Here is a 22,358-nt window from a genome sequence, read left to right as displayed (position 1 = left end):
TCTTCACTGTTATATGGGGTCTGGACACTAGAGGTCACCTTTTTACCAGAGAATGCGATGCCTTACATCACGGGCAGAAGCAGGAAGTTATAAGGGATCTGGAGCAGAAGAACTTTGAGATCCAAGAGACGTTTTCAACTAACAAACAGTTAAAATGCACTTTTATTTGAGCATTTTCTTACCTGCGCTGCCACTTACTGTACCAGCCTTGCGATCCACTACGTGTTGGGCAGTGTTCGATTAAGAGAACTGGATCGGACAGCACCAGAGGAAAATGAATAATAGTCACCTTGGGCTCAGAGGAAGCAGGTGTGGGGTCCACGTTGTCTTTCTGAGGCGGATTCTGTCTGCTCTGCGACTCTGCGCGGGAAATGTAGTCCGCCACCGTCACTGTGGGCAAGACAAAGAGGGTTCAGGACTTCCCAGCTCTAGTTTTGAGCCATGTCCTTCCTTTCTTCCTTCAACAAATTTTTTTTCTGCATGATATTCATGTGGATACTGCCTACAACTAACATCAATACAAAGGAAATGTGCTATAAACTGAAAAACCAAACCGTCCTTTGAGCTACAACTGGTTTAGCAGCTACATGCAACACCAAAGCACACATTCAAATGTTATATGTATTGAAAGGAAACTATTAGTGCTTAATTACTCCGCTTCACAACTGGATGATTGCAACTACATCATTCAGTAGCTCATATCAGTTTTGTGAATCTTAAATGTGGATATCCTATACATTAAGGAATAGGGGATTCACCGCTAATCTTTTCGAGAAACACCCTGGGATTTTTAATGACCACAGAAAGTCAGGACCTTGGTTCTACGTCTCATCCGAAGGATGGTGCCTTTTTACAGTATACTGTCCCTGTCACTGTACTGGGGCATTAGGACCTACAAGGACTGCAGCGCCCCCTACTGGCCCCACTAACACCTCTTCCAGCAGCAACCTTAGTTTTTCCCAGGTCTCCCACCCAGTTACTGACCAGGCTCACACCTGCTTAACTTCAGTGGGCTGGCAGCTGTGAGTTGCAGGGTGATATGGCTGCTGGCTGCTGCCAACAATGACCAGGAATCGACAAAAGACAAAGCCAGACTGGCAAGGCATGGCAAAGGCCACTACTTCGCCAATCGGTGCTAGCCCAGGCCGCCCTGGAGGTGGCGCTATGGAGCACCCCATGAAACAAAGAGGTACAGGAGGAGCGCCTTGACGCGTTGTCTGGACCGGGCCACGTAGAGGGAAGAGGAGAGGAGGTCGGCCTGACTCACCGTGCTGCCGGTCCCGGCTGGCGGAGCCCCCCTCCGGGCGGTTGCCGCGGTTCCGGCGGCGCCGGCTGCGGTTCCTGCGCTGGGGTTTGCTGTCGTCTTCTGGCGAGGGAGCGGAGAGGGAGGTCAGGCGAGACGCACGCACGCAAAACGGCTACAGAAACGTCAGAATTTGTGCTCCAAGACGAGCAGCGCAGCATCTGGCAAGCTAGTAGATTCCCTTTTCAGCGAGTCTGTGGTTTTCAAGACGCTACCCAGTTCTCCTCACAGAGATTTTACTCCCATCTCCCTTTTTTATCCCTCAATTTTCTAACCGCATCTGTCATGCAGGGCTGCAGGGGAGGCGGAGCCTATCCCAGCAAGCAATGGGCGAAAGGCAGGATACACCTGGACGGGACATAAGTCATAATACACACTCACACCAGGGCCAACTTTCTCACAAGCCAATTAACCCACCAGCCTGTCTTTGGACTGTGGGAAGAAAACCATGCAAATATGGAGAGAACATATGAACTCCACACAGACAGCACCTCAGGGATTGAACCCAAGGCCCCAGTGCTGTGAGGCAGCAATGTCTTTAAACTTATTTTGAGAGACTAGTTTGTCTTAACCTCATGTCTTAATCAAAAGTCAAACAGAGGTAGGGAAGACCCTCCATTACTCCATGTATATAATTTAGCCTCAGTTTTGCCACTAATTGGATAGCAGACATGCAGACAAACAATTCTTCACATCTCTACTACAGCTTTAGCATTTTAATGATCTCTTAAATGCTGAAGAGTTGAAAAGAGTATAAAGGCAGGTGCAGTAAGAAAAAGCACAAGAACAAACTGGGGGCTGTAACAAATATTCCAAACCCTCAAAGGTAACATCACGGTCAACCCAACAGATTTCTTCAGAATGAAAAGGAGAGATTACTTTACTCAAAGGATGGTGGGAGCGTGGTACAAGCAACAATGGCATGTTGTTGAAGCCAATAACCTGGCTGGATGGGATCCTTGTTTCAATTGGTACCGAACAGGCTGGACAGGCCAAATGGACAGGACCGTTTCCTAGCAGGAATCTCTCACCCAGTCCGTTCTCGCTCACTGATGGGCCATCGGACTCAGCCGCCCCGTCCATCACGCTGGGCTCCTGGTCGGTGCGCCGGCGCCGGGAACGCCGCCTCCTGTCCCCGCTGGCCTGGCTCTCGCTGGCGTCCGTGTCGCCGGCCTGATCAAGCTCGCCCGCTCGGTCCAGCAGGGAGAAGGGGTTGCTGTCGGGGTCCCGTAGCACTGAGACAGGAGGCATACAGGTACTTCAGTTACCAGGGCTGCCCACAAGGGGGCGCAGGAAACTACAGCTGGTGCAAATATCACACCTGAGACCGAGGCCAGTGGACTTTCTGCCACTCATTTGCTATTTTTCCCCCCCAAAGATCTATCCTGTAGGAATTTGAAAAACCTTACAACTATGAATCTAATGAGAGCTTTTAAAATAAAACTGAATCAGGTCTAGAAACAGTCATGCTCTTTTGTCACAAACATTACCAACTATAAACAAATATACTTGGTGGGGAAACAAAAATTCTGATCTGTTCAAGTCTGTGGTCTATATGCAGTTTAGACTTACTGGGTCACTGAGTGAAATATGCCCTCTAGTGGATTCTGTGAGGATTATTACAGCATATAGTAAACAAGATGGCAAGATAAGGACAGATTTCAACACTATTATTGAAACCAAGGACTGGATAGTATAAACATGTTCAAAAAGACCAGGGAGTGAAAGCTTGGTAAGTCAAAGCTTTGATTTCTCAGAACTCTCCAGAAGCCAAACCAGTAGCAAAGAGGCCTGAAATGCTAGAAGGACAGACACTGGTAAAGACAAATCTGAGTGCAAGATTCATAGGAATGAGATGAGTATCAGGAAAGTTTATCACTATTACAATACTGAACAGAACAGAAGCCAGTCAAGTCAGACACAACCATGGGGCTGACTTATTATTCAATATACCAAATGTATCGAGTATTTTAATAATGTTTTATTAAGACTTGGGTCTGGCTAAAACTCCCTTGACCGATTTAATCCAACTAAGCTGTGGACTGATGTTCTACATGAGGACTTCCATAAAGACCATAAAAGATGCCCTTTTGCCTTCCTTTCTACCCCCCTGCTTGAGAAGATCTGGCAGCTCCCCACAGCTAAATATAGTCCCAGAGCTCCACAGCACAGGAGCCTTGTCTATCACACACACCCCAGAAATGGAGGCCTTCTGCTGAAGGAGGTGCTGTATTTTGGCCAAGATCTTAAACGGAGAGCCTGATAAGAGAAAAGATGAGGGAGGCTCACTCCTATGTCTTAGTGAAGATCCGATTCAGTTCATATTCTCTCCAGAGATGGAATGGAAAAACAGCACAGCTGTGGTCTCCTCCCCACTTCTGTTGGGGTGGGCTGCTGTGCTGGCCCTTCCGAGACCCATTACAGGACTCTCTAGTTCACCGACAGCTCTGAGATCGGTTGCGATTCTATTTTTTCAAGACATGAACAAGCATCTTAGATTAAGACATCTAAATGCACAGCGGAGCTGCAGGGTTAAAAAGCTCTTCCTATAAGGCCCCGCTTTCCTCCTCGCCCATCACCAGCCCGTCCTTGTCGCTGCTCTTCAAACCGCCAACTGTGTCTCCCCAGCTGCGAGTTCGAATCCAGGTGAAGCCATGTGCCTGCGAGACTCACCTGAGCTGATGGTGCTGCTGGCCGGGCGACCCCCGGGGCCCCCTCTGCCCCGGCTGGAGGGCAGGGGTCCCCCTCGGCCCCTGCCTCCGCGGCGGGGCCTCTCGTCCGCCCCCGCACGGGGGCGCTGCTCCCTCTCGCTAACCTCCTCCGACTCCGAGGCGTTGGACAGCTCCGAGTTGGTGCCTGAAACGGACAGAGTTTAGAAAAGGGAGCCGTAAGCAAAGAACAGCTCTCGGAAAATAGGCCTCACTTTTTTTTTTTAACAGAAGCCATCAGTCTCATCCTCAACGGGGTCAGCTCAGCACTCTTCTCGGACATTACCAGACGTCGGCTGCGATGGGCGAGTGGTTAAGGCGTCAGACTCTCCCCCCCGCAGGTTCGAACCCTGTTTGCAGCGTTTTACCACAGCCATATCACCCTGCAACTCACAACTGAAAAGCCACTGAAGCTCAGTCAGTACCCGGATGGGAGACCTCCTGGGAAAAACTAAGGTTGCCGCTGGAAAAGGTGTGAGAGGGACCAGCAGGGGGCGCTCACCCTGCAGTCTGTGTGGGTCCTAATGCCCCAGTATAGTGACGGGGACAGTACACTGTAAAAAGGCACCGTCCTTCAGATGGGACGTAAAACGAGGTCCTGACATTAAAAATCCCCCCAAAAAAGGCACTGCCCAAGTCGGGGCTGCACATTGGTGGTGGTGGAGGAGAGTCCACATTACCTGTACGGTGCTTCGAATGGAATGTCCAGAAAAGTGCTGTATAAGTGTAAGGAATCTTTTCTCAAGCGGATTTTACTACATTTACCACACTAACATGGTAGGACTATTACTACAGCCATGGCGTTGCCTCGCTCTGCTCCTCCACCACAGCCTGCAAAAGACGGGGCTCAAACCGGCACGCGGCGACAGCCTAGCTCCCACAAACAGGAACCCCTTCAGAAGAAGACATGACCCCCACAAAGCTGGCCGAGTGGGGTCCCGGTTCTCACCGTATCCGGAGTGGTGGCTGTTGGAGGTGCGCCGGCCCCGGCCCCGGCCCCCGTAGGTGCGCGAGCCGTGGAGGGACGAGTTGCTCTCGTCCGTCAGGTAGCCCCTCTCGCGGTCGCCGCCGCCGCCGCCCCCGCCGCCCCCCCCGCCCCGGCTGGGGGCGGCCCGGAAGCCCACGCCGATCTGCCGCAGCTGCTCGTCGATCTGCAGGCGCTCCAGGCGCAGCTGTTCCACTTCCTAGACACGGCAAGTGGGCTCCGTCAGCCTGGGAGCGGCAGTGCCTCCTGGAGGGGGGGGCCAGCCTGCATCTCTTCCCATCGATGCCCCCCCCCCACCTTGAGGCCACTAACACAATCGAAACTTCGAAGCCCTCAACATGGAAAAACCATCTCAGGTCCATAAAGTTCTCACAGTGCCCACCCGAATGCCCAGGAGCTTGATTCACACATTTAGAACTTCAAAACTTGATTTCCTCAAGTCTTGGTTCTATGGGCTCCCCAACACTCTCCTCAGTAAACGGCAGTATGTCCACAACCTTCTAAATCACACCAGACCCTGGCAGCACGTCACTCCTACACTGTAATCCCCACACTTGTTGCTGATGACGTCTCCTATTCAATATAGGATCTTGTCACTTAAAGGCTCTGAATAATCTGGCTCCTCCATGTTTACACTCCCTCCCATAGGCTCCAGGGAGTTCAGGCTGGTCCTTTGCTCAATATATCCAGGACTAAACCTCGGATTTTTAGGTGACCATGCTTTTTCTGTCACGCATCTGTATTTATGGAACGCCCTGGAGAGGCAGATTCCTTGACTGCTTAAATCTAAACTTGAAGCTAACATTTTTACTAGGACCTACATCAGACCACCTTACAGTTTATCCTGTACAATCTTTATATTTGAATATATAGATTTTTTAGCATTTTGTACAGCATCCCTGGTTTTAGAATAAAAAGTCAATTTGTAATTTTATTCATTCAGACCTATTTAACTAGTTTTTAAATGTTACGCAACTGAAACATCTTTAATTTAGCTTTTGCCAGGGGTTATTTGTTTAGAATGAACATGCAATTTGATCAAAATATACAAAATGTTCCACTCTGGGGGGCCTCAAAGGAAGACCCTGGTGTATTGAATCAAAATGGCAGCCAGCAAACCAGACAATACTGATCAAGATAAGACTCTTCCTGTGGTGGGGTGCGAGATGCAGACATGGTTCTGCAGTGACCCCTCTGTGATCAGCTGCAGTACACACGCAGGTGTCATTAGCACGTGCTTCCAGAATCCGAATGGAGACGTGACAACTGACAATGGGACAAGCAGCCCTTAAAAAGAAAATTGCCTTTCCCCCCCTCACCAAAAAGAACATGCATTATGCTTGATAAAGAACAACAAACAGGGAGATCGCATATCCAGGTTGAAACGGTGTTTGGAGTGTGCTACAGCTTTTACTCAGAGGTTTCCTGACTTTTAAGGAAGCCAGACTGAGCCAGAACGCAAGGTGGGGGGAATGACTTCTCCCGCGTGCTATGCGACAGCTGCTCGCCCCAACAGCTGCGAGAGGAAGGGGAGAGTATTTTTAGGAGCCCGTGTTTCTGTAATCCACACGACTCCTTCATTCATGCCTGCAGGCGGGGAGCTAATTATAAAAACTCCGGGGCCGAGGTTTAAATGAGGCCTCCTCAGCACATTGGAGAACAGGTGGAGGGGGCAGGTAGACAGGAGGTCACATTAATCACTTCATCCCCTCCAGCAGTCTGGGCCCCCTCTCATCCACTGAGAGGAGAAAAACAACCAGTTGCACAATTCCACAAAACCATCTAAAGCAATTCCATTCCAAGTACACAGTCTCAGGAACAATCTGACACTGATCTTAAATGTGATGCAAAGCCCTCCAACAGGTGGATGGTAGGGTACACCCTGGTGTGCTTCATAAAAGACAGGAGATTTAAAACACTGTTCAAAGAGATTTCAGAAAAAAAAACTATTTCACAAAGATGTAACTTTACTCTAAACCCTCCTACATCTTTACAATATTTCCACTGCTAGAACTTGCATTGTGTATTTTCATATAAAATGTGTACTGTATTTGCCTGACATGGAGGTGACAAGACAAATTACAACTCCAAATTAATAAAAAAACTTATTTTTTAAATTTGTGTTTTAGAACGAGTGGGAGGCAGATGAACACAAACTTCAAACCAGGGTCCGATTACGTGCAGATGACCGGACGTCAGTGACAGATGCACGTCACTCGTATAAACACAGCAACGTGCTGCTTCAGAGCTCCTGAAACTACTGCTGAGCAACTGCTGACATCTTTAACTTCCCACTAAATCTAGTCAGTGTGTGTCCACACCTTCGGAGCCAGCGGCAGCACTGCACAGAAGGATCAAATCTCAGAAGCAAAGACCTAACTTTCAATGCAGTCTTAAACAGCACTTTGAAGAAAGGAGAGCTTTAGACCTCTTATCAAAATGTGGATTTTAGGCATTCACGTTATACTGATTGCTGTGTCTGTTGACTTTATGCTGTATATTGTCATCCTTCCTCTATGTAACGTAAAAATGTTCTCTAAAGGTGCTGCAGGTTGAAGGGTAAATGTAGAAAATGAAGTTCATGATGGGGTTATTGATCTGACACCAGCAGGGGACGGGCCCATAGTCTTCCTCACCTGTAGGTAAGCCAGGTGGTACTCCAGCAGGGCTTGGGCATTGCTGATGTTCTCCTTCGTGCCCACAAACACAAATGGGACCATACCCTGGGAGGAGAGAGAGGGAGAAGAGATTCACATCCAGATCCAGAACTCGCATCCATTGCTTTACTAACAGCTTGATCAAGTACAGAGTCACGGGGAAGCCGGACTAGCAAGCAGCAGGTGCAAGACGGGGTACACCTTGCACAGGACACCAGTCCACCACAGACAAGCACACTATTGCACCAGGACCCATTTAAGCCCATTAACCTAAGAGCATGTCTTCAGACTGTGGGAGGAAACAAGAGCATGTGAACACATATAAATTCTACACAAATGGCATCCCAGGTCCAGAACTGAACCCAGAGCCCCAGGGCTTGGAATTCCATCTTCAGAAAGGCCACAATCTATAAACTGATGTATGGAAATCTGATGGAGTACACTAGACCTATATACGAGCAATGCCATTTTGCAGGTTCCAAATGTACATTTATCTGCATACATTCCATCGTGAAATCGACACCCTTGTTTTGTGGCTTTTAGATAAAAATGGAGATGACATCTGGCACCCATGGGAGATTGCTGCTGCCTCTCGAGAGCTTGTCTGGCTGGGCTTCAAAGTCAGCCCATCTGAAAAGTCTTCTTTCACTGTTCACATGAAGACCTAAGGCCTAAATGTCGAATTTCTCCGGCATAGGCCAACTAACCGGGCCAGAGAAAATAAAAATAAGCAGTTGATAATTCTCTTTCATCACCCTTAACCCTAAAGAATGATAAACAGATCTTTGAAAGGGTTCAAGTCTGAAGGATACCTTATTATACAATGTCTTTTTTCCATTCTCTAAGAGACCAGCTTAACGTCATATTCTGAAAGTTTACTGCTACTTAGTGCTGTGAAAAGTGCCTCTTGCCTTTCTCAAAGGCTCCTCTAGGGATGTTTCTGGAAAAGGCGGATGAAAGCCACAGCTGATGGGAAAACTAGAGCTCTGTTACAGCCAGGAAGTGTGTGCCTGTGCTGCAAACTGCAGGCCAGCGATACAAATCTCCATCAGCCCAAACCAAATGCTTTGAGGTACAACCCAGCAGAGTTTATTATGAGAAGCTCTAGGTTGAGCAGCTAACAGGCCACAGATAAGATTTGCCCCCCCACCCCCAAAAAGATGAAAGAGGTCCTCACAGCAGGAGTAAATAAGTCAAACTTTAAGTCCAGGGGGGTAACTCAATAGCTGTTTCTTGCTGTGAATTTGGTTGAACTACCCAGAACTAGTAAAGGACATTTTAATAGTAACCTAATTAAAGGCTGTGACAGCACTACTATGCAAGAAAAAAGTCTAACCTAATTAGAAACATCTACCAGGGAACCCTTTGTAAGTGTAAGTGTAAAATGAACTTTAGTTTTTAAACTGTGAAGGTACCATGTTTACAACAGAAGGTTTACAGCAGGAACCACAAGAGCAGGGCGTTAGCTAACACAATTCATTCACCTCTTCAGCCCCGTCAGTGGTTTCCCTGCCTACCTCCTCTCGGGGCAGTTTCTTGTCATTATCTCCTTCGATTCGAACCCGCACCACACCGGACTTGTCCACGATCTCCTGGATCACTTTCCCATTTTTGCCTATGACTTTGCCTGAAGAGGAGAAAGACGGGAGAAGTGTTTGCTTTTCATGAGAGTGGAAAAATGTCACGTCGGGTGGTTTCCAACAAGTCTGCAGCTCCCGCGTGCGTCATCAACACCCCTCTACATCACCTTTCAAAGGTCAAAGTTTAATCATTTTAATTTACTGTACGGGAATGCTTTGTGATTATATTGTAGTGCTGGTTTTAGTGTTATTGTAATTTCAGCTTATGCACAGTTCAGTATACGTAGAGCCATGCTTTTTGTGTACGTATTAATACGCACGTATTAATGGGTGACTTCGCTCAGTATCCCTATGTCTTAGACAAGAAGCTGTGTATTGCCTTGGAGGAAAGTAAACCCCTGAGCTGAACAAGGGTTGACTGTGTTCACTTCTAGCACAAAGGAATAGAAGGTTACAGGTTGGCACCATTCCTGTCCTCTCATACACCTACCTACGAGGCTGCGGGGCACCTGAACATAGTCCTCTTTGAACTCAAGGTAGACTCTGGCTTGTTTCACGGCCTCTGGGGTCTGAAACAGAAACAACACGATTTTATCATCAGGAAAGACGCTACATTTGTCTGCAGAAGGTGAAGAGGTGAGATAAAAACATGGATACCTAGGCAGACAGCTCACATGGTGGCGAACATACAACGAGATGGTTCAGTTTCGCGCACAACCTCACTGCAAGACCTCTGGGAAACCGTTTTGTCCCAGACGATCAGCTTTTGAAACCAATGGTCACACTGATGCAACACGGCACAGTTTTTATTTTATGACTTAATCCTAAAAAAGGTGACATCACCAGGGTTTCAAAGAAGTGAATAACTCTAAAATCTTTGAAGTCCAGGGAGATGACAACTAAAAGCAGTTCATCCAGAGCAGGGGCAAGAATACTCCCTATAACTTGTAAATGCTATCTTTTTGAATATGACCCAATTAAAATCTGCAACACAGCACTAATTTGAAAGAACTCAATTGGTAATTCAAAGGTAGAAGTTAATTATATTACTTTTACACACAATCAAAATGGGAAGGAACCAAAAATTAACTGCCCAGTCACATTCTTGAAGCTGATATCCTGGCTTCTTTCAAGAAACAGCTAGATTACATTCTCTCTTCAGGACAGGAGAAACATTGTGGCACAAACAGTGGTGGGAGTGTGGACAATCTGCACAGCAACACTGTTGAAGCGGATGCCTTGGTTTCTTTTAATAACTGCTGGATGACATCATTGGACCAATTATCTACTTACTACTAAACAAGCTGATCAGGCCGAAAGGCATCCTCCTATTTGTGACCTGCCTTGTGTTCCCCTGGGACTGTGCCAGCGACTTCTCACCTCTCCGTAGATCCTGAAGGTGCAGCTCTCCTCCTCCAGCTCGATGGCAGTCACTCCAGGGACCTTCCTGGCCTGCTGGATGTTGGCACCGTGCGTGCCGATGGCCAGACCCATCAGGTCTTCCCTCACCCGCACCTCCTCCTGGAACGCCGATGCCAGCTGCTTGGTGGTCTGAGGGGAAAGGGGGGAGAACCGAAATTAATACAGTGTGCACGGGGAGACGTCAAGTGCCGGCAGCGAAGAAGGGTCTACGGGGCTTCATGAGTCAACTGGAGCTCCGCGGTAACTGCTCGTGAGAAACCTGGGCTCCAACCCCACGGCACAAACCACCGACTTCGGATTAACCAAACATATCCCAGCCAACTTCAAACACATCATTCCTGCCAACTGTGGTGCTGTGCCACTGGGCAGAGCACTTTTAAAAATCTGCGTCGTGGGATGGGCAAACAACAGAGCTTAGTGTCCCAGGCTACAGAGCCTGACATGCTCTCTTAATGAGAGTATTCATTTCTGCATTTTAAAACAGGAAAATTGGACTAGATCTTCCCAATTCTGGATTATCAGCCTCTGAAGGAAAGGCCACGCGTCTGAAGAAGAGGAAGACTGAGCTGTAAATGTCTCAGAGCCTCTGAATTGACGGAGCCTGTTTTAAGTGTTTTGCAATGTGGCGGACTGAGATCCTGGTTCATCAAAGGACAGTGGTCAGACAAAACTTAATTTTGGAAGATCTGCAAAATCATGAAGAAGTGCGTAAGAATATCTGGTCTATCCATTTTTCTGATCACTTGATCCAATTCAGGGTTGCAGAGGAGTCGGAGCCTGTCCCAGCAAACAACAGGCGCAAGGCAGGATACACCGGAATTGAACCCATGACCCAAGTCCTATACAGCATGGTAAAAGTTAAAGAACAGACTTCGGTTTGTGAAGCACGTTTACTCTGTTGTCTTGGGAGGAAACCCGGGCATTCAAACTCCGTCTGATGAAATTCGAAAGGGTGGGGTTATTCCATGAACTCGCACGTGCTGTTTGAGAAAACCAGACCCCCTCCCACGGCCATCGGCCTGCGTACCTCTAGGTGTTTGGTTGCCTCTTCGTTGCGGCTCATGAGCATGAGCTTGGTGCGGATACTGCGGAAGTGCATGTCGCTCAGCAGGGACGCCCGCTTCACCGTCGACTCGTTTGTTGACTGGCAGAGACAAGAGGGGCAATGAGCTAATGGCATTGACAGTTCGGAAAGCTCACTGCCTCACACCAGGGCGAACTTTCCCAGAAGCCAGACCTGGGAACCTACCAGCACATCTTTGGATTGTGGGAAGAAACAGGAGCACCGAGAGGAAACCCACACGAACACGGGGAGAACATACAAACTCCACACAGAGGGCACCCCAGGTCTGGAATTGGCAATGCTAACCACTTTACCACCATGCTGCCCAAGAACCCACTAATGAGGTTCAAATACAGCAGCCATATCACCCTGCAACTCACAACTGGCAACCCACTGAAGCTAAGCAGGTGTGAGCCTGGTCAGTACCTGGATGGGAGACCTCCTGGGAAAAACTAAGGTTGCTGCTGGAAGAGGTGTTAGTGGGGCCAGCAGGGGGCGCTCACCCTGTGGTCCATGTGGGTCCTAATGCCCCAGTATAGTGATGGGGACACTATACTGTAAACAGGTGCCGTCCTTCGGATGAGATGTAAAACCGAGGTCCTGACTCTCTGTGGTCATTAAAAATCCCAGGGCGCTTCTCGAAAAGAGTAGGGGTGTAACCCCGGTGTCCTGGCCAAATTTCCAATTGGCCCTTACCAATCATGGCCTCCTAATACTCCCCCTCTATAAATTGGCTACATTACTCTGCTCTCCTCCCCACTGATAGCTGATGTGTGGTGAGCGTTCTGGCGCACTATGGCTGCCGTCGCATCATCCAGGTGGATGCTACACATTGGTGGTGGTGGAGGGGAGACCCCATTACCTGTAAAGCGCTTTGAGTGGAGTGTCCAGAAAAGCGCTATATAAGTGTAAGCAATTATTATTATTATTAAATACCACATAATAGAAAGGATATGTAAAACTTGTTCCTTGCAAAATAAAAAAAGACCTTACATACACCTGTAAATGGATAATCTCATTGCTAGGTATAGTTAGCTTGACACCCCCCCTCACACAGTAAACAATGCTATTCTGTACATAAGCATTTTCCTCACTTTTCTTGGCTATTAAGGGTACTTTCTCATCATGTATTTTCAAGGGATGTGAACAATGCTGGGTGAATGCCATTTCTAACCCTTATTTGACAAGGTGCTCTTCAGCACAGTACCCTAGTACTTACCAGAACTATCAGCTCATGGGTGGCAGAGCTGTAGAAAATGCAATTCGCTCCGATAGCTTTCCTAAAATCTTTGTGGATGGAATCATTGGCGCAGCTGAAAGAGGAAGGAAGTCAAAAGTTTGATGAGAGCAGCATCAAATTTAACTGCGCATCATTTGTAAAACCACTGTCAGCTCAGACAAAACTGCCATCTTGTCTGAAGACTGTGCCCTTACACACTCCTTTAATTCCTTACACTAATGTCCTCTAGTCATGTTGAAGCAGACGAAAACCAAAACTTAACTTGGATTTCAATGCCAATAATTCAAGCATTCAATTTCACAGTTTCCAGACACACCCGAAGAAAATTCCCAACCCACACCGTCCAACTTTATCATTGCTTACAGCAGTAAGCAAAAATGTTAGATGCTAATTTTAGGAAATTCCATTGTTGAAGGTTTTCCAATCTTAATGTAACGACAGACTAAAACGGTCAGAAATACAAAAAAAATACTTTTCAGAGCAAAAAAAAAAAACATTAAGTGTTAAGGACAAGATGCATATTAAAAAAAAAAAACACAGAATGGACAGTTTTGCATGTTTTCACAGCCAGGCAAATATTTTACATTTTGGTTCATTTAAAGATCCGTAACCAACGTTCTTTAGCCCTTCCAGCCTGTTCAGTAGCTGGTAGCTAACCGATACCAGGATTACACTGTTTTGGCCCCAAGAGTCCAGCAGTGACTCCTTCACAGCGAGCGGAGGTGGGTACTCACGTCTCTCGCAGGTCCTCGGGCACGGCGATCTGGGTCTTGTGGAAGGTGCTCTGGCTGGCGGGGCTGTTGGGGTTGACCGGCCGGATGCGCTCCAGCGTCACGATCTCGTTGTAGGTGGCGTCGCAGGCGGCGTATTCGATCACGTAGAACTGCGCGGGGGAAGAGGCACACGGAGTACAAACGCGTCAGTGTGGCTCGGGCACCGCATGGCGTCAGATGTCAACGACACGCCTGCCCGGTGGATCTCCGCTGACAAGCATAGGGCTTGTTTGTGATCGGCAGACAGGCCTCACATGATATCTCGCCCAGGCCACCTGGATGTCTTCCCAGCTTCCTGCTGCAGGGTTTGGCAGTGTTTTTATTCCTTCATTGTTTTAAATCACAGACGACAAAGGTGTGAATGGCAGTGTTTGCCTCATAGCCCCTTTCTCTGCTAAATGACTGTTAGGAAATATCCAGAGCCTTTTCAAAGCAATGACACACCCTTGAAAACATGCCAAACCCTCTATGTTCAAAACCAGTGTCAGCAGAGCTAGCAACAGCAAAGCCTTCCAAAATGCTTGCTATGCAATTCAGGAAGGCTGCCCATCCTGAAATAGATAAAAGTGCAAATCCATCTATGATCAGAATCTTAAAAACAAGATCCTATCCGGTTTAGAAAGATTCTCATAAATTCAGACATCTAGAGGCAGACAGAAGAGACACAGAACCTACTGAAAATAACACTTAACTGCACAGTTGGAAAGTACATAGCAGAAGCCCTTGATTTCTCAGGTAAAGAAACATCAGATACCCATTAAAATGATTTAAGTGCAGATGTTATAAGCAAGATCAAGACCAAAAGGGGGGATAAAAAAAAAGATTCCTGATGTTTAAACATGAAATTAAGAAGATCAGCATTAAATAATACAGGCCTTACAGGAATACTCATGAGAGAGAAGAACTGTATTTCATTTTCGTTTATTAATGAAAAGACATAAGACCTTACCTCTCCCTTCATCATTCGAACCCGGGCCAGCCACCAGCCGCAGGGCTCGTGCTCATTGGCTCTGGAGTAAACCTGCGGTGGAGATGAGAGGAAAGAGGCAGGTGAGTGATAAACGCAGGAGTGGGAGAAGTGCTTGGTGCTCATTACCCAGACAGTTACCAACACGCTGAAAATGCCTCGACTGTGCTGGAGCAGTCCGTCTCTAGAGCAAAGGTTTCACTAGAAAAGACATTCCCAGGGAAGGCAGCAGCTCTGTTGCTGTGTGAACAGGGACCAAACAGCGCAAGCGTAATGAATCACAGGATTAATGAGTTACATTAACCCATCTGGATACCCACACAGATCTAACCAGGTCTGCTGAAAAAACGAAAGCAGGAATTATAACCTGTATTGCAGCCTGTACTCCTTTGGTTTTCAAAATATGGTCCTGCACCCCTTATAAAAAAAAAAGAAATAATTTGCCATTTAGATGGATTTGCCTTCTAAAAACACTGTCTTGCACCCCAAGAAAGGGCATCTTGCACCCCCAGGGGGTATGGGTACCCCAGGTTAACAACAACTGGATTAAAATATTGCTTTTTTGGAATAAGGAGCCAGTGTTCTTTTTCTCACTGATCAGGACCTCTCCTGTGCCAAAGCCAGCCCCCTCACGTCGTCTATTCCAAGGTCATCGAGCGGATGTTTCCCATTTTACAGGATAACCCCTCAGCTGGAGCCTTCCCCCCCCATGTCTTCAAGTCCACAAGTCCCTTAAACACCAACTGCCCACCTGACCCCTTCTGCTACAACACGAGCCGCTGGCACATACAAAGCCCCGCTGGCCACAAGATCACCAGAGAGCATCATGGGTGGCCAATGATGTCATGCATCGTTCGCCCACACTGCACTGCGCCGCAGAATTCACCGTTGGCACATTTAGAATCAAACGGACAACTCATTGCTCCTTAAATGCAAATACCTCTTGCAGATCTGGAGAATGTGAGTTCAATTGCCTGGGTATTGCTAAAAAACATTAACTCGGCTTTATAGGAGTTACAGGTCAGGTGGCATGGTGGCGCAGTGGTAGCATTGCTGCCTCACAGCGCTGGGGTCCTGGGTCTGAGGTGTTATCTGTGTGGAGTTTGTATGTTTCTATGGGAAAATTGGTCCTGTTGCGAGTATAGTCTCCAGTTTCCCCACAGCTCTTTTAGCAGTCACAAACCGCTTTTGTTAAACAGGTTCCAGGTGTGTAGACTCCTTTCAGAGCTCTGGAAGTGTTCGCCTGATATTATATCATTCCTACCTGTGGTTGTACATCACTAATTAGTCATCTGATAAGAGCTGATGTAGCTATAGAGGAGAAGCAATTTAGTTACATTACAATTTGACAAATGAAAGCTCCACAGTGCCACCTTCTGGTATTCTCTCATGTTTGCAGTTTACAAAATGTGGGGTACTGGCTGAGAATTGTAGTCCATTTATAAACTATATATGATTAGCAATTAAAGTAATCAGGCATCTGTATTCAATTATAAAGGAACAAGAAAGGGTTTATTCCATGCGTAAAAGAAAAGAATGTTTCGGCTGTAGAGCCTTCCTCAAATGTCAATGACCCAAACCTGAAGGAGTGGTCCATTCCACAGCTGAAGAAGGCTCCACAGCCAAAACATTACGTCTCTTTTCTTTTCAGCATGGAATAAACCTTTACTTGCTCCTTTGCAGCCTACGCATGCTGATGCAGCCACCTACTTGAACTTATTCAATGGCAGACTAGAACACCCACAAAAGCTGGCATCCCACTGGTTATTAACAAGCCCTACAATGTTTAATCTAGATATGTCAAAACACATGCAAGGAAAATGTCATCTGGTTGCTTTTTGACAAATCATATGACAGCCAAACTATGGCAACCAATCCACCCATTCTGACAGTCTAAATCTTGGAGCTTTCAGGTCTATACTGTTACAGGTTTCAAAGGATTTCCAAAAATGGCTATAAACTCCTTGGCTTTGTTATCTACAAGCATTGTAGACCCATCAAAGTTCTAAGACTATTACATTTCATGACCGTTACACTGTAACGCCAAGATAAAATGCAATACAAATAGGCTACCGAGAGCTTAAAAGTTCATTGGCTATTCTTAAAATAGCAACTTGCTATCAATAAGGCCTGAAGTTCTTCATAATCGTGTGCCTTATAGCTCAAACAATATCCTCTAACTGACCCTGTGCCAGTAATGTCCCTAATTATTAATTTAGCTGTTCACTGCTGATTAACTGTGATTAGACGAGAACATTCTCCCATAATAAACATTACAGCATATTATAATTTAGGAATATCGGAAGAATATATACAGTATATCCCAGATTTCAAGCTTAGGTGACATTGTGTAGCAACCACCTAAGAACTTACTGGTTCTGTATCATTTAATTAAATAAAATCAGGGACCATCTGTGCATGCTACTCATTTTAAATAATCACACTGTGAAAGCACTGAATAAAAATGGATGCATGAAGTGTCACTTAACTCATTCTCAGGCTGTGAATCAGCCTGTGTGGGATTTGCAGAAACTCATTAAGGCACAGCACCAGAATGACTGGTTAATAAGGGAGCTATTGAAGACTCTTGGAGCTGGAGGACTGAGGAACAGCTTCTCAAGATCTTTGCTATGAACCAAACTGAATAACACAACCTAATTTAAGTACAAAGAGCTCCAAGTTGCTTGATCTTACAGTTTAGTGGGTGAAGCAGTTCTAAGGCTTTTGAGCCAATTTCAATGACAGCCAAAGCACATGAGCAGTCATTTTGATGCGTTTTGATCACAAACATGACGTGACACGGCCTGCCAGGTTTCAAACCTCCAAGATGTTCAGTATCGGAGAACTGTTCACAAAACCCCAAAGAGGTCCCTGCCATCATTTCGAATCGGACAACATCTCATCGACCTTTTTGCAGTCCTGACAAATTACCTGACATTTGACCTGAGAGTCTGGATTTTAGGCAGCTAAAAAGCATTAAAAGAACAAAGAACTGAAAATAAAAAAGTTAATGTTTAAACTGCAGATCTTTTTGGAGGGGTTTGGCAAAGTGTGACTGCAGAACCTGACAGTGTGACTGGGAATCCTGGCCTTCTAGTACTCATCTGTTAATTGATTCTTCGTTAAGCTCTGGCTGTTTCCCTGACAAAACTGGTTTACCTCCCCATTTCTCTGCGAATTCACTACACTGGACAGCAGTGACGTTTTCGACGAGCTAGGGTTTTATTTGGAATCCCTATGGGACGCTAGCCTTGAGGATTTATTTTTGACATTTAACACAAAAGAAACACAACCCCCCCCAGCCCAAATCTGAGCTGGGATCGAGTCTGATCTGGCAGCGCAGGACGGAGAGGCAGTGAATCTTGAATACTACCGTATAGCTGCGAGGCCCTGCTTGTGCACCCATTCAATAAAGGAGCAGAACCGAGCAGCCAGACAGTGTAGGCAGGGCTGGGATGTCCTACCTCCACTTCCTCTCCCTCTGTGATGTCCTTGTGGTAGTCGGCAGGGGGAGGCAGTCTCACGTCGCTGAAAGGCAGCTGTCTCTCGGGCTGCCAGCTGTTAACGAGAGAAAAGGGTCATCAGTGGGAAGACCATCCTTATACACGTTTCTCAAACCAAAATGATGGCACCTCAAGGCACATGTCCCCCGTCTTTGCTACACGGATAATTTCATTAAACACACGGAAGGACCACTCAAAAACCAGCAACCCTCACAGATCACAGCGACCTCAGCCAGATCTGTCGGAGGGATAAAGAGAGCAGTACTACTTACCACACCATATCATTAAACACCTCTATTACATTCCACTTCTCCAGAAAATGTGGTCAATGGGTTGAATGGAAAATAACTTTACTGAAAAGTGATGTAGACAACAAAATATGCAAAAATGTTTAGGACCTCTAAGAAAGTTGTGAACAAGACAAGAAAACACTACATTGAAAATGTAAAATAGCCTTCTCAACCCCAGAGGTAACTGCAGAACTGGCGACTGCTCGAAAACTGAGTTACGCATGCAGACTCCCAGGACACAGAGATGGGCCTTTACTCAGCAGAGATCAGGCCGAGTCGAAATGGTGGACCAGTAGATGGCGCTGTCTGCCTCTAGACCAGAATTTCCACACCAGCATGGTAACTGGGGACACAGTGCTGCAGTGCCATCGTTCAGGTGAGACATTAAACTGATCTCCTGACAACATGGGCCATTACAGATTCTACTTTTTGCAAGAGCTGAAACACTAAAATCAAGGTGCCCCGGCTAAATCGCACTCAGAGCTTGGCACAAGCCGGTCTCCCTAACGTTCCAAGCAAGTTCTCACTTTTCTGTAGGTGGCCTGCTGGTGCAGAATGGCTGCAGTGTGTCCCCAAAGAGGGGGCAGCACTTCAACAGTAAACCATGCCCTCCTGTATGCAAAGTACTTAAATTGTTTTTGGTGGCAGCTTCCTAAGTATTGTAAACTGCTGGCACTGTAAGTAAATGACAATGCAGTGATACTATAACAAGATATATTCTTTATTTATGGTTGTAGCAGTTTCATCCCAGAACCAAGATGCTATCTGCATGAAGTTTGTATGTTCCTCATGTATTCATGTAGGTTTCATCCAGGTGCTACCGACTCCTTCCATGGTCCGAAGGCATTCCGGTAACTTAATTGGCTTGTGCGTGTCTTTGTGTCTGTGCCTTGCAGTGGACGGGCTCCCCTTCCAAGGTGTACCCCACCTCGCACCCATGAACTTCCCAGGATATGCTGGGGCTGCCCTGCCACCCTGAAGTGGAATAAGCAGTTGGAAAATGGATGGATAACTGCGGCGGTTCCCACAGAAAATAGCTGGTAGCAGGACATGCTGAATGCTAAGGTGGCACAACACACCAGTATACTACAGTACCAACAGCAATGTGGAGTAGTTCATATAAAGTAAAAAAAGAGCTTTTCGAAATGACGACTTCTGGCACCATCTAGAGAATAAGACCAAGAGGTACTGCTGGATATTAATCTGTGGGATAATCAGGAGCTGCATACTTGTCTAGTAGATGGTACACTTAATTCAGGCCTGGCTTTTAGCGCAGCATGTGGAAAACTGAGTGGAAATGACAGGAACACTCATTGCTAGCACTGCTGGACAGGACATTTCAGGAGATACCATTGTTCTCTAAATAGTGAAGAAAGTGGTGATAGAAATTCCAGAGAAAGACAGCTGCTCTGTGCTTATCTGGGGAGAATCCTTCAGAGACCATCTTCACTAGGTAACCGTTACAGTTAACATTCTTTAGCAAACAATGGGGAACTATTTAACAAGTTTAACTAGAAATTGCCATGCTCGGAAGCCTTAAAATAGCTTCTTTAATATTTTGTATTTCCTCTGCCTCTGTATTTCAGAGTTTTCCCAGCATGCCACTGGGGAGCTGCTGCTGCTGAAATTTCATACCGAATGCCTGCTCCTCTAGAGATTCCTGTGCTCTGACTCGAGGTAATCCCATCTGGCCTCATTCACATTCATGTCAAGACTGGGGTGGCCCCTCAGACACCTTTCCAGAGCCAGGCTTCTACCGTCTTTTCTAAATACGTCAATAAATCTTTAGAGGTACATTATGGATCATGGTCTTACTGGGAAACATCCATTTCAAGTCATCAAACTGGCAAGAGACCAAAAGGTCTCACAGCACTGCACATACGCTCTTCTGCTAGCCTGCCAGTAGCATGTTGATCTGATCACCTAATCCAGCCTTCTTGCTTAGACACACTCAGGAAAATCATCTCGAACACTACTGCATGGCAGCTCATTCCAGACACCCACCACTCTTTGTGTAAAGGCGTTTCGCCTCTCTCAGTGATCCTTGTGTTCTTGTCTGGCTGCGGAGCAGAAAGCGATGGCTTGGGTTGGCTTTGTCAATACCATTCCAAAGCGGGGCAGAGAGAAGTATCAAGAACATGTGCGCACTGGAATTTACATGAGAACAGATCGACAAGGGGTGGCATGGTAGCACAGTGGTTAGCACTAGGTTCAATTCCAGACCTGGGCTGTTATGTATGTGGAGTAAGCATGTTCCCCCCGTTGGCACAGGTTTCCTCCAGGCGCTCTGGTTTCAAAGACATACCGGTTAACTTGCTTCTGGGAAAATTAGCTCTAGTGTTTGAGTCTGTGTGTGCCCTGCGACGGGCACCCTGCATTGGGAGAGTGGTTAGAAACTTAAAGAATGAATGAAGAAGAAACTAGCGCTGACAAATTCAAACTCAATTGTTTCCCACACATCCATCTTACTCCGGTGTTCAGCGCCAATAACACAAAAAAAATGAAGATGAGTGGTGTGAGAGCGCCCAGGCTGCAGAAGCTGTGTGCCAGCGCCATACCAGAATAGCACACACACAGTGGCACCGAGTCACTGGCACCTCCACACTCAAACCTGTCGGCACAGGGCACGGGGCCACATCTCTCCACCGACAGAGAGCGCCGATAAAACGAGGTGCCTGACCTTCATGGGGGGAGCAGCCACGGACTGCAGCCGAAATCCAAGCCACGCTCAATTCATGTGAACACGGTCCGGAGGGCTTTTTTTAGCCATTTCCCCAGCAGAAAGGGGGAAGGGGGCACAGCCTGATATTTGCAAGCCAGCGGAGAATGACTACAAGCCAGCCGCAGGCCTCACATTTTTACACGCTTTCCAGCAATGCTCGGTGATCAACAATAAACCGAAGTTAACCACTTCATTTCAAAAGCACTAAACTATCCCATCTTATACCACATGGTTCCCCCCTGCTAAATGGCTGTCAGATTTTGCGTGGTGCCAAAGGATCAGAAATATTACCCCAGCAGTGTATTTTCCTAATTGTGAGTGCAGCACAGAGGGCATCTGGGATTCCCATTTTTATCTGGGGGTGGGTGGGTGCCCATTCATTTAGAGCCACCGCTGAGCTCCTGGCATCTGCGCAAGCAGCCGGGCAGAAGGAATTATGGGACGGAGCCACTGCAGTTCCACCGAAGGTCAACCTGCTGCAGGCTGGCAATGAATCAACACCCTGGACAGCTGACAGACCCCCCCACTGCCAGCCTCACCTCGCCCCCCAGACTAGTTTACTTTGAAGGCTGGCCTTTTCTTTGTGACCCTTCCTGCCACCGAGAGTGGGTGGCTAACAAGCCTGTGGCGTGTAGGGGGAGTAAGGAATCGAGGGGTGGTGGGGCATCCCCCAAAGCGAAAGCCATGGAGGAGGGGGGACCCATCAGCAGTGCTATCCAGGGAATGCTGGGGTGCACTTAAAGCTCTCTTCCCCCTCCCCCTCCTGAAATACCTCGGGGGACTATTTTTGGGCAGTGCTCTACGAAACTTGAAGCTGAGCAGATAAACGGAGAACGGGGCTGGGCAACACAGTGGGGGGTGGGGAAAATAAGGGCCAATGCACAAGTTTTGGGGGGTCTGGGGGGGATTCTAATTGCCTGGGTTTCATCAGAACTATACTGGTGCTGAGTTACTCCACACTTAACAAAAACCTCTAAACGGAGCAGGAGGGATGGCAGAAGGAGGTGAAGCCAAAACAGCAGGGGCAACTCAGGGAAACCAAAAAGCTGCCGAAGAAAGCGTGGCTGGATCCTGAATTGAACCGGCACCCTCGGCACACATCCGCTCCAGGAAGAAAAAAAAAATCCTTTTGGGAATCTGTTTGA

General features: G+C 47.1%; 1 protein-coding gene across 2 annotated transcripts in view; it reads right to left on the bottom strand.

Moving 5' to 3' along the window:
- The window catches only part of fxr2 (FMR1 autosomal homolog 2), a 41,670-nt gene that overhangs the window by 5,114 nt on the left and 14,198 nt on the right, over positions 1-22,358 (bottom strand). Inside the window, exons 3-16 of one of the 2 annotated variants that reach the window (XM_088628482.1) lie at positions 18,163-18,256; positions 14,681-14,752; positions 13,693-13,841; positions 12,938-13,031; positions 11,683-11,799; positions 10,614-10,784; positions 9,724-9,802; positions 9,138-9,280; positions 7,633-7,719; positions 4,961-5,195; positions 3,977-4,159; positions 2,335-2,538; positions 1,268-1,366; positions 290-390 (exon numbers count right to left, since the gene is read on the bottom strand). In XM_088628482.1, coding sequence (XP_088484608.1) covers positions 290-390; positions 1,268-1,366; positions 2,335-2,538; positions 3,977-4,159; positions 4,961-5,195; positions 7,633-7,719; positions 9,138-9,280; positions 9,724-9,802; positions 10,614-10,784; positions 11,683-11,799; positions 12,938-13,031; positions 13,693-13,841; positions 14,681-14,752; positions 18,163-18,256 — 1,828 coding nt within the window. The remainder of the gene's footprint in view (positions 1-289; positions 391-1,267; positions 1,367-2,334; positions 2,539-3,976; positions 4,160-4,960; positions 5,196-7,632; positions 7,720-9,137; positions 9,281-9,723; positions 9,803-10,613; positions 10,785-11,682; positions 11,800-12,937; positions 13,032-13,692; positions 13,842-14,680; positions 14,753-18,162; positions 18,257-22,358) is intronic. The other variant, XM_088628483.1, reaches the window with a different exon arrangement.

The sequence above is a fragment of the Lepisosteus platostomus genome, chromosome 4, assembly GCF_059453375.1.
Source record: "Lepisosteus platostomus isolate fLepPlt1 chromosome 4, fLepPlt1.hap1, whole genome shotgun sequence".
In the NCBI taxonomy this organism is placed as follows: Eukaryota; Metazoa; Chordata; class Actinopteri; order Semionotiformes; family Lepisosteidae; genus Lepisosteus; species Lepisosteus platostomus.
The sequence above is the reverse complement of the archived record's forward strand: the minus strand, read 5'-3'. Positions and strand labels throughout refer to the sequence as shown.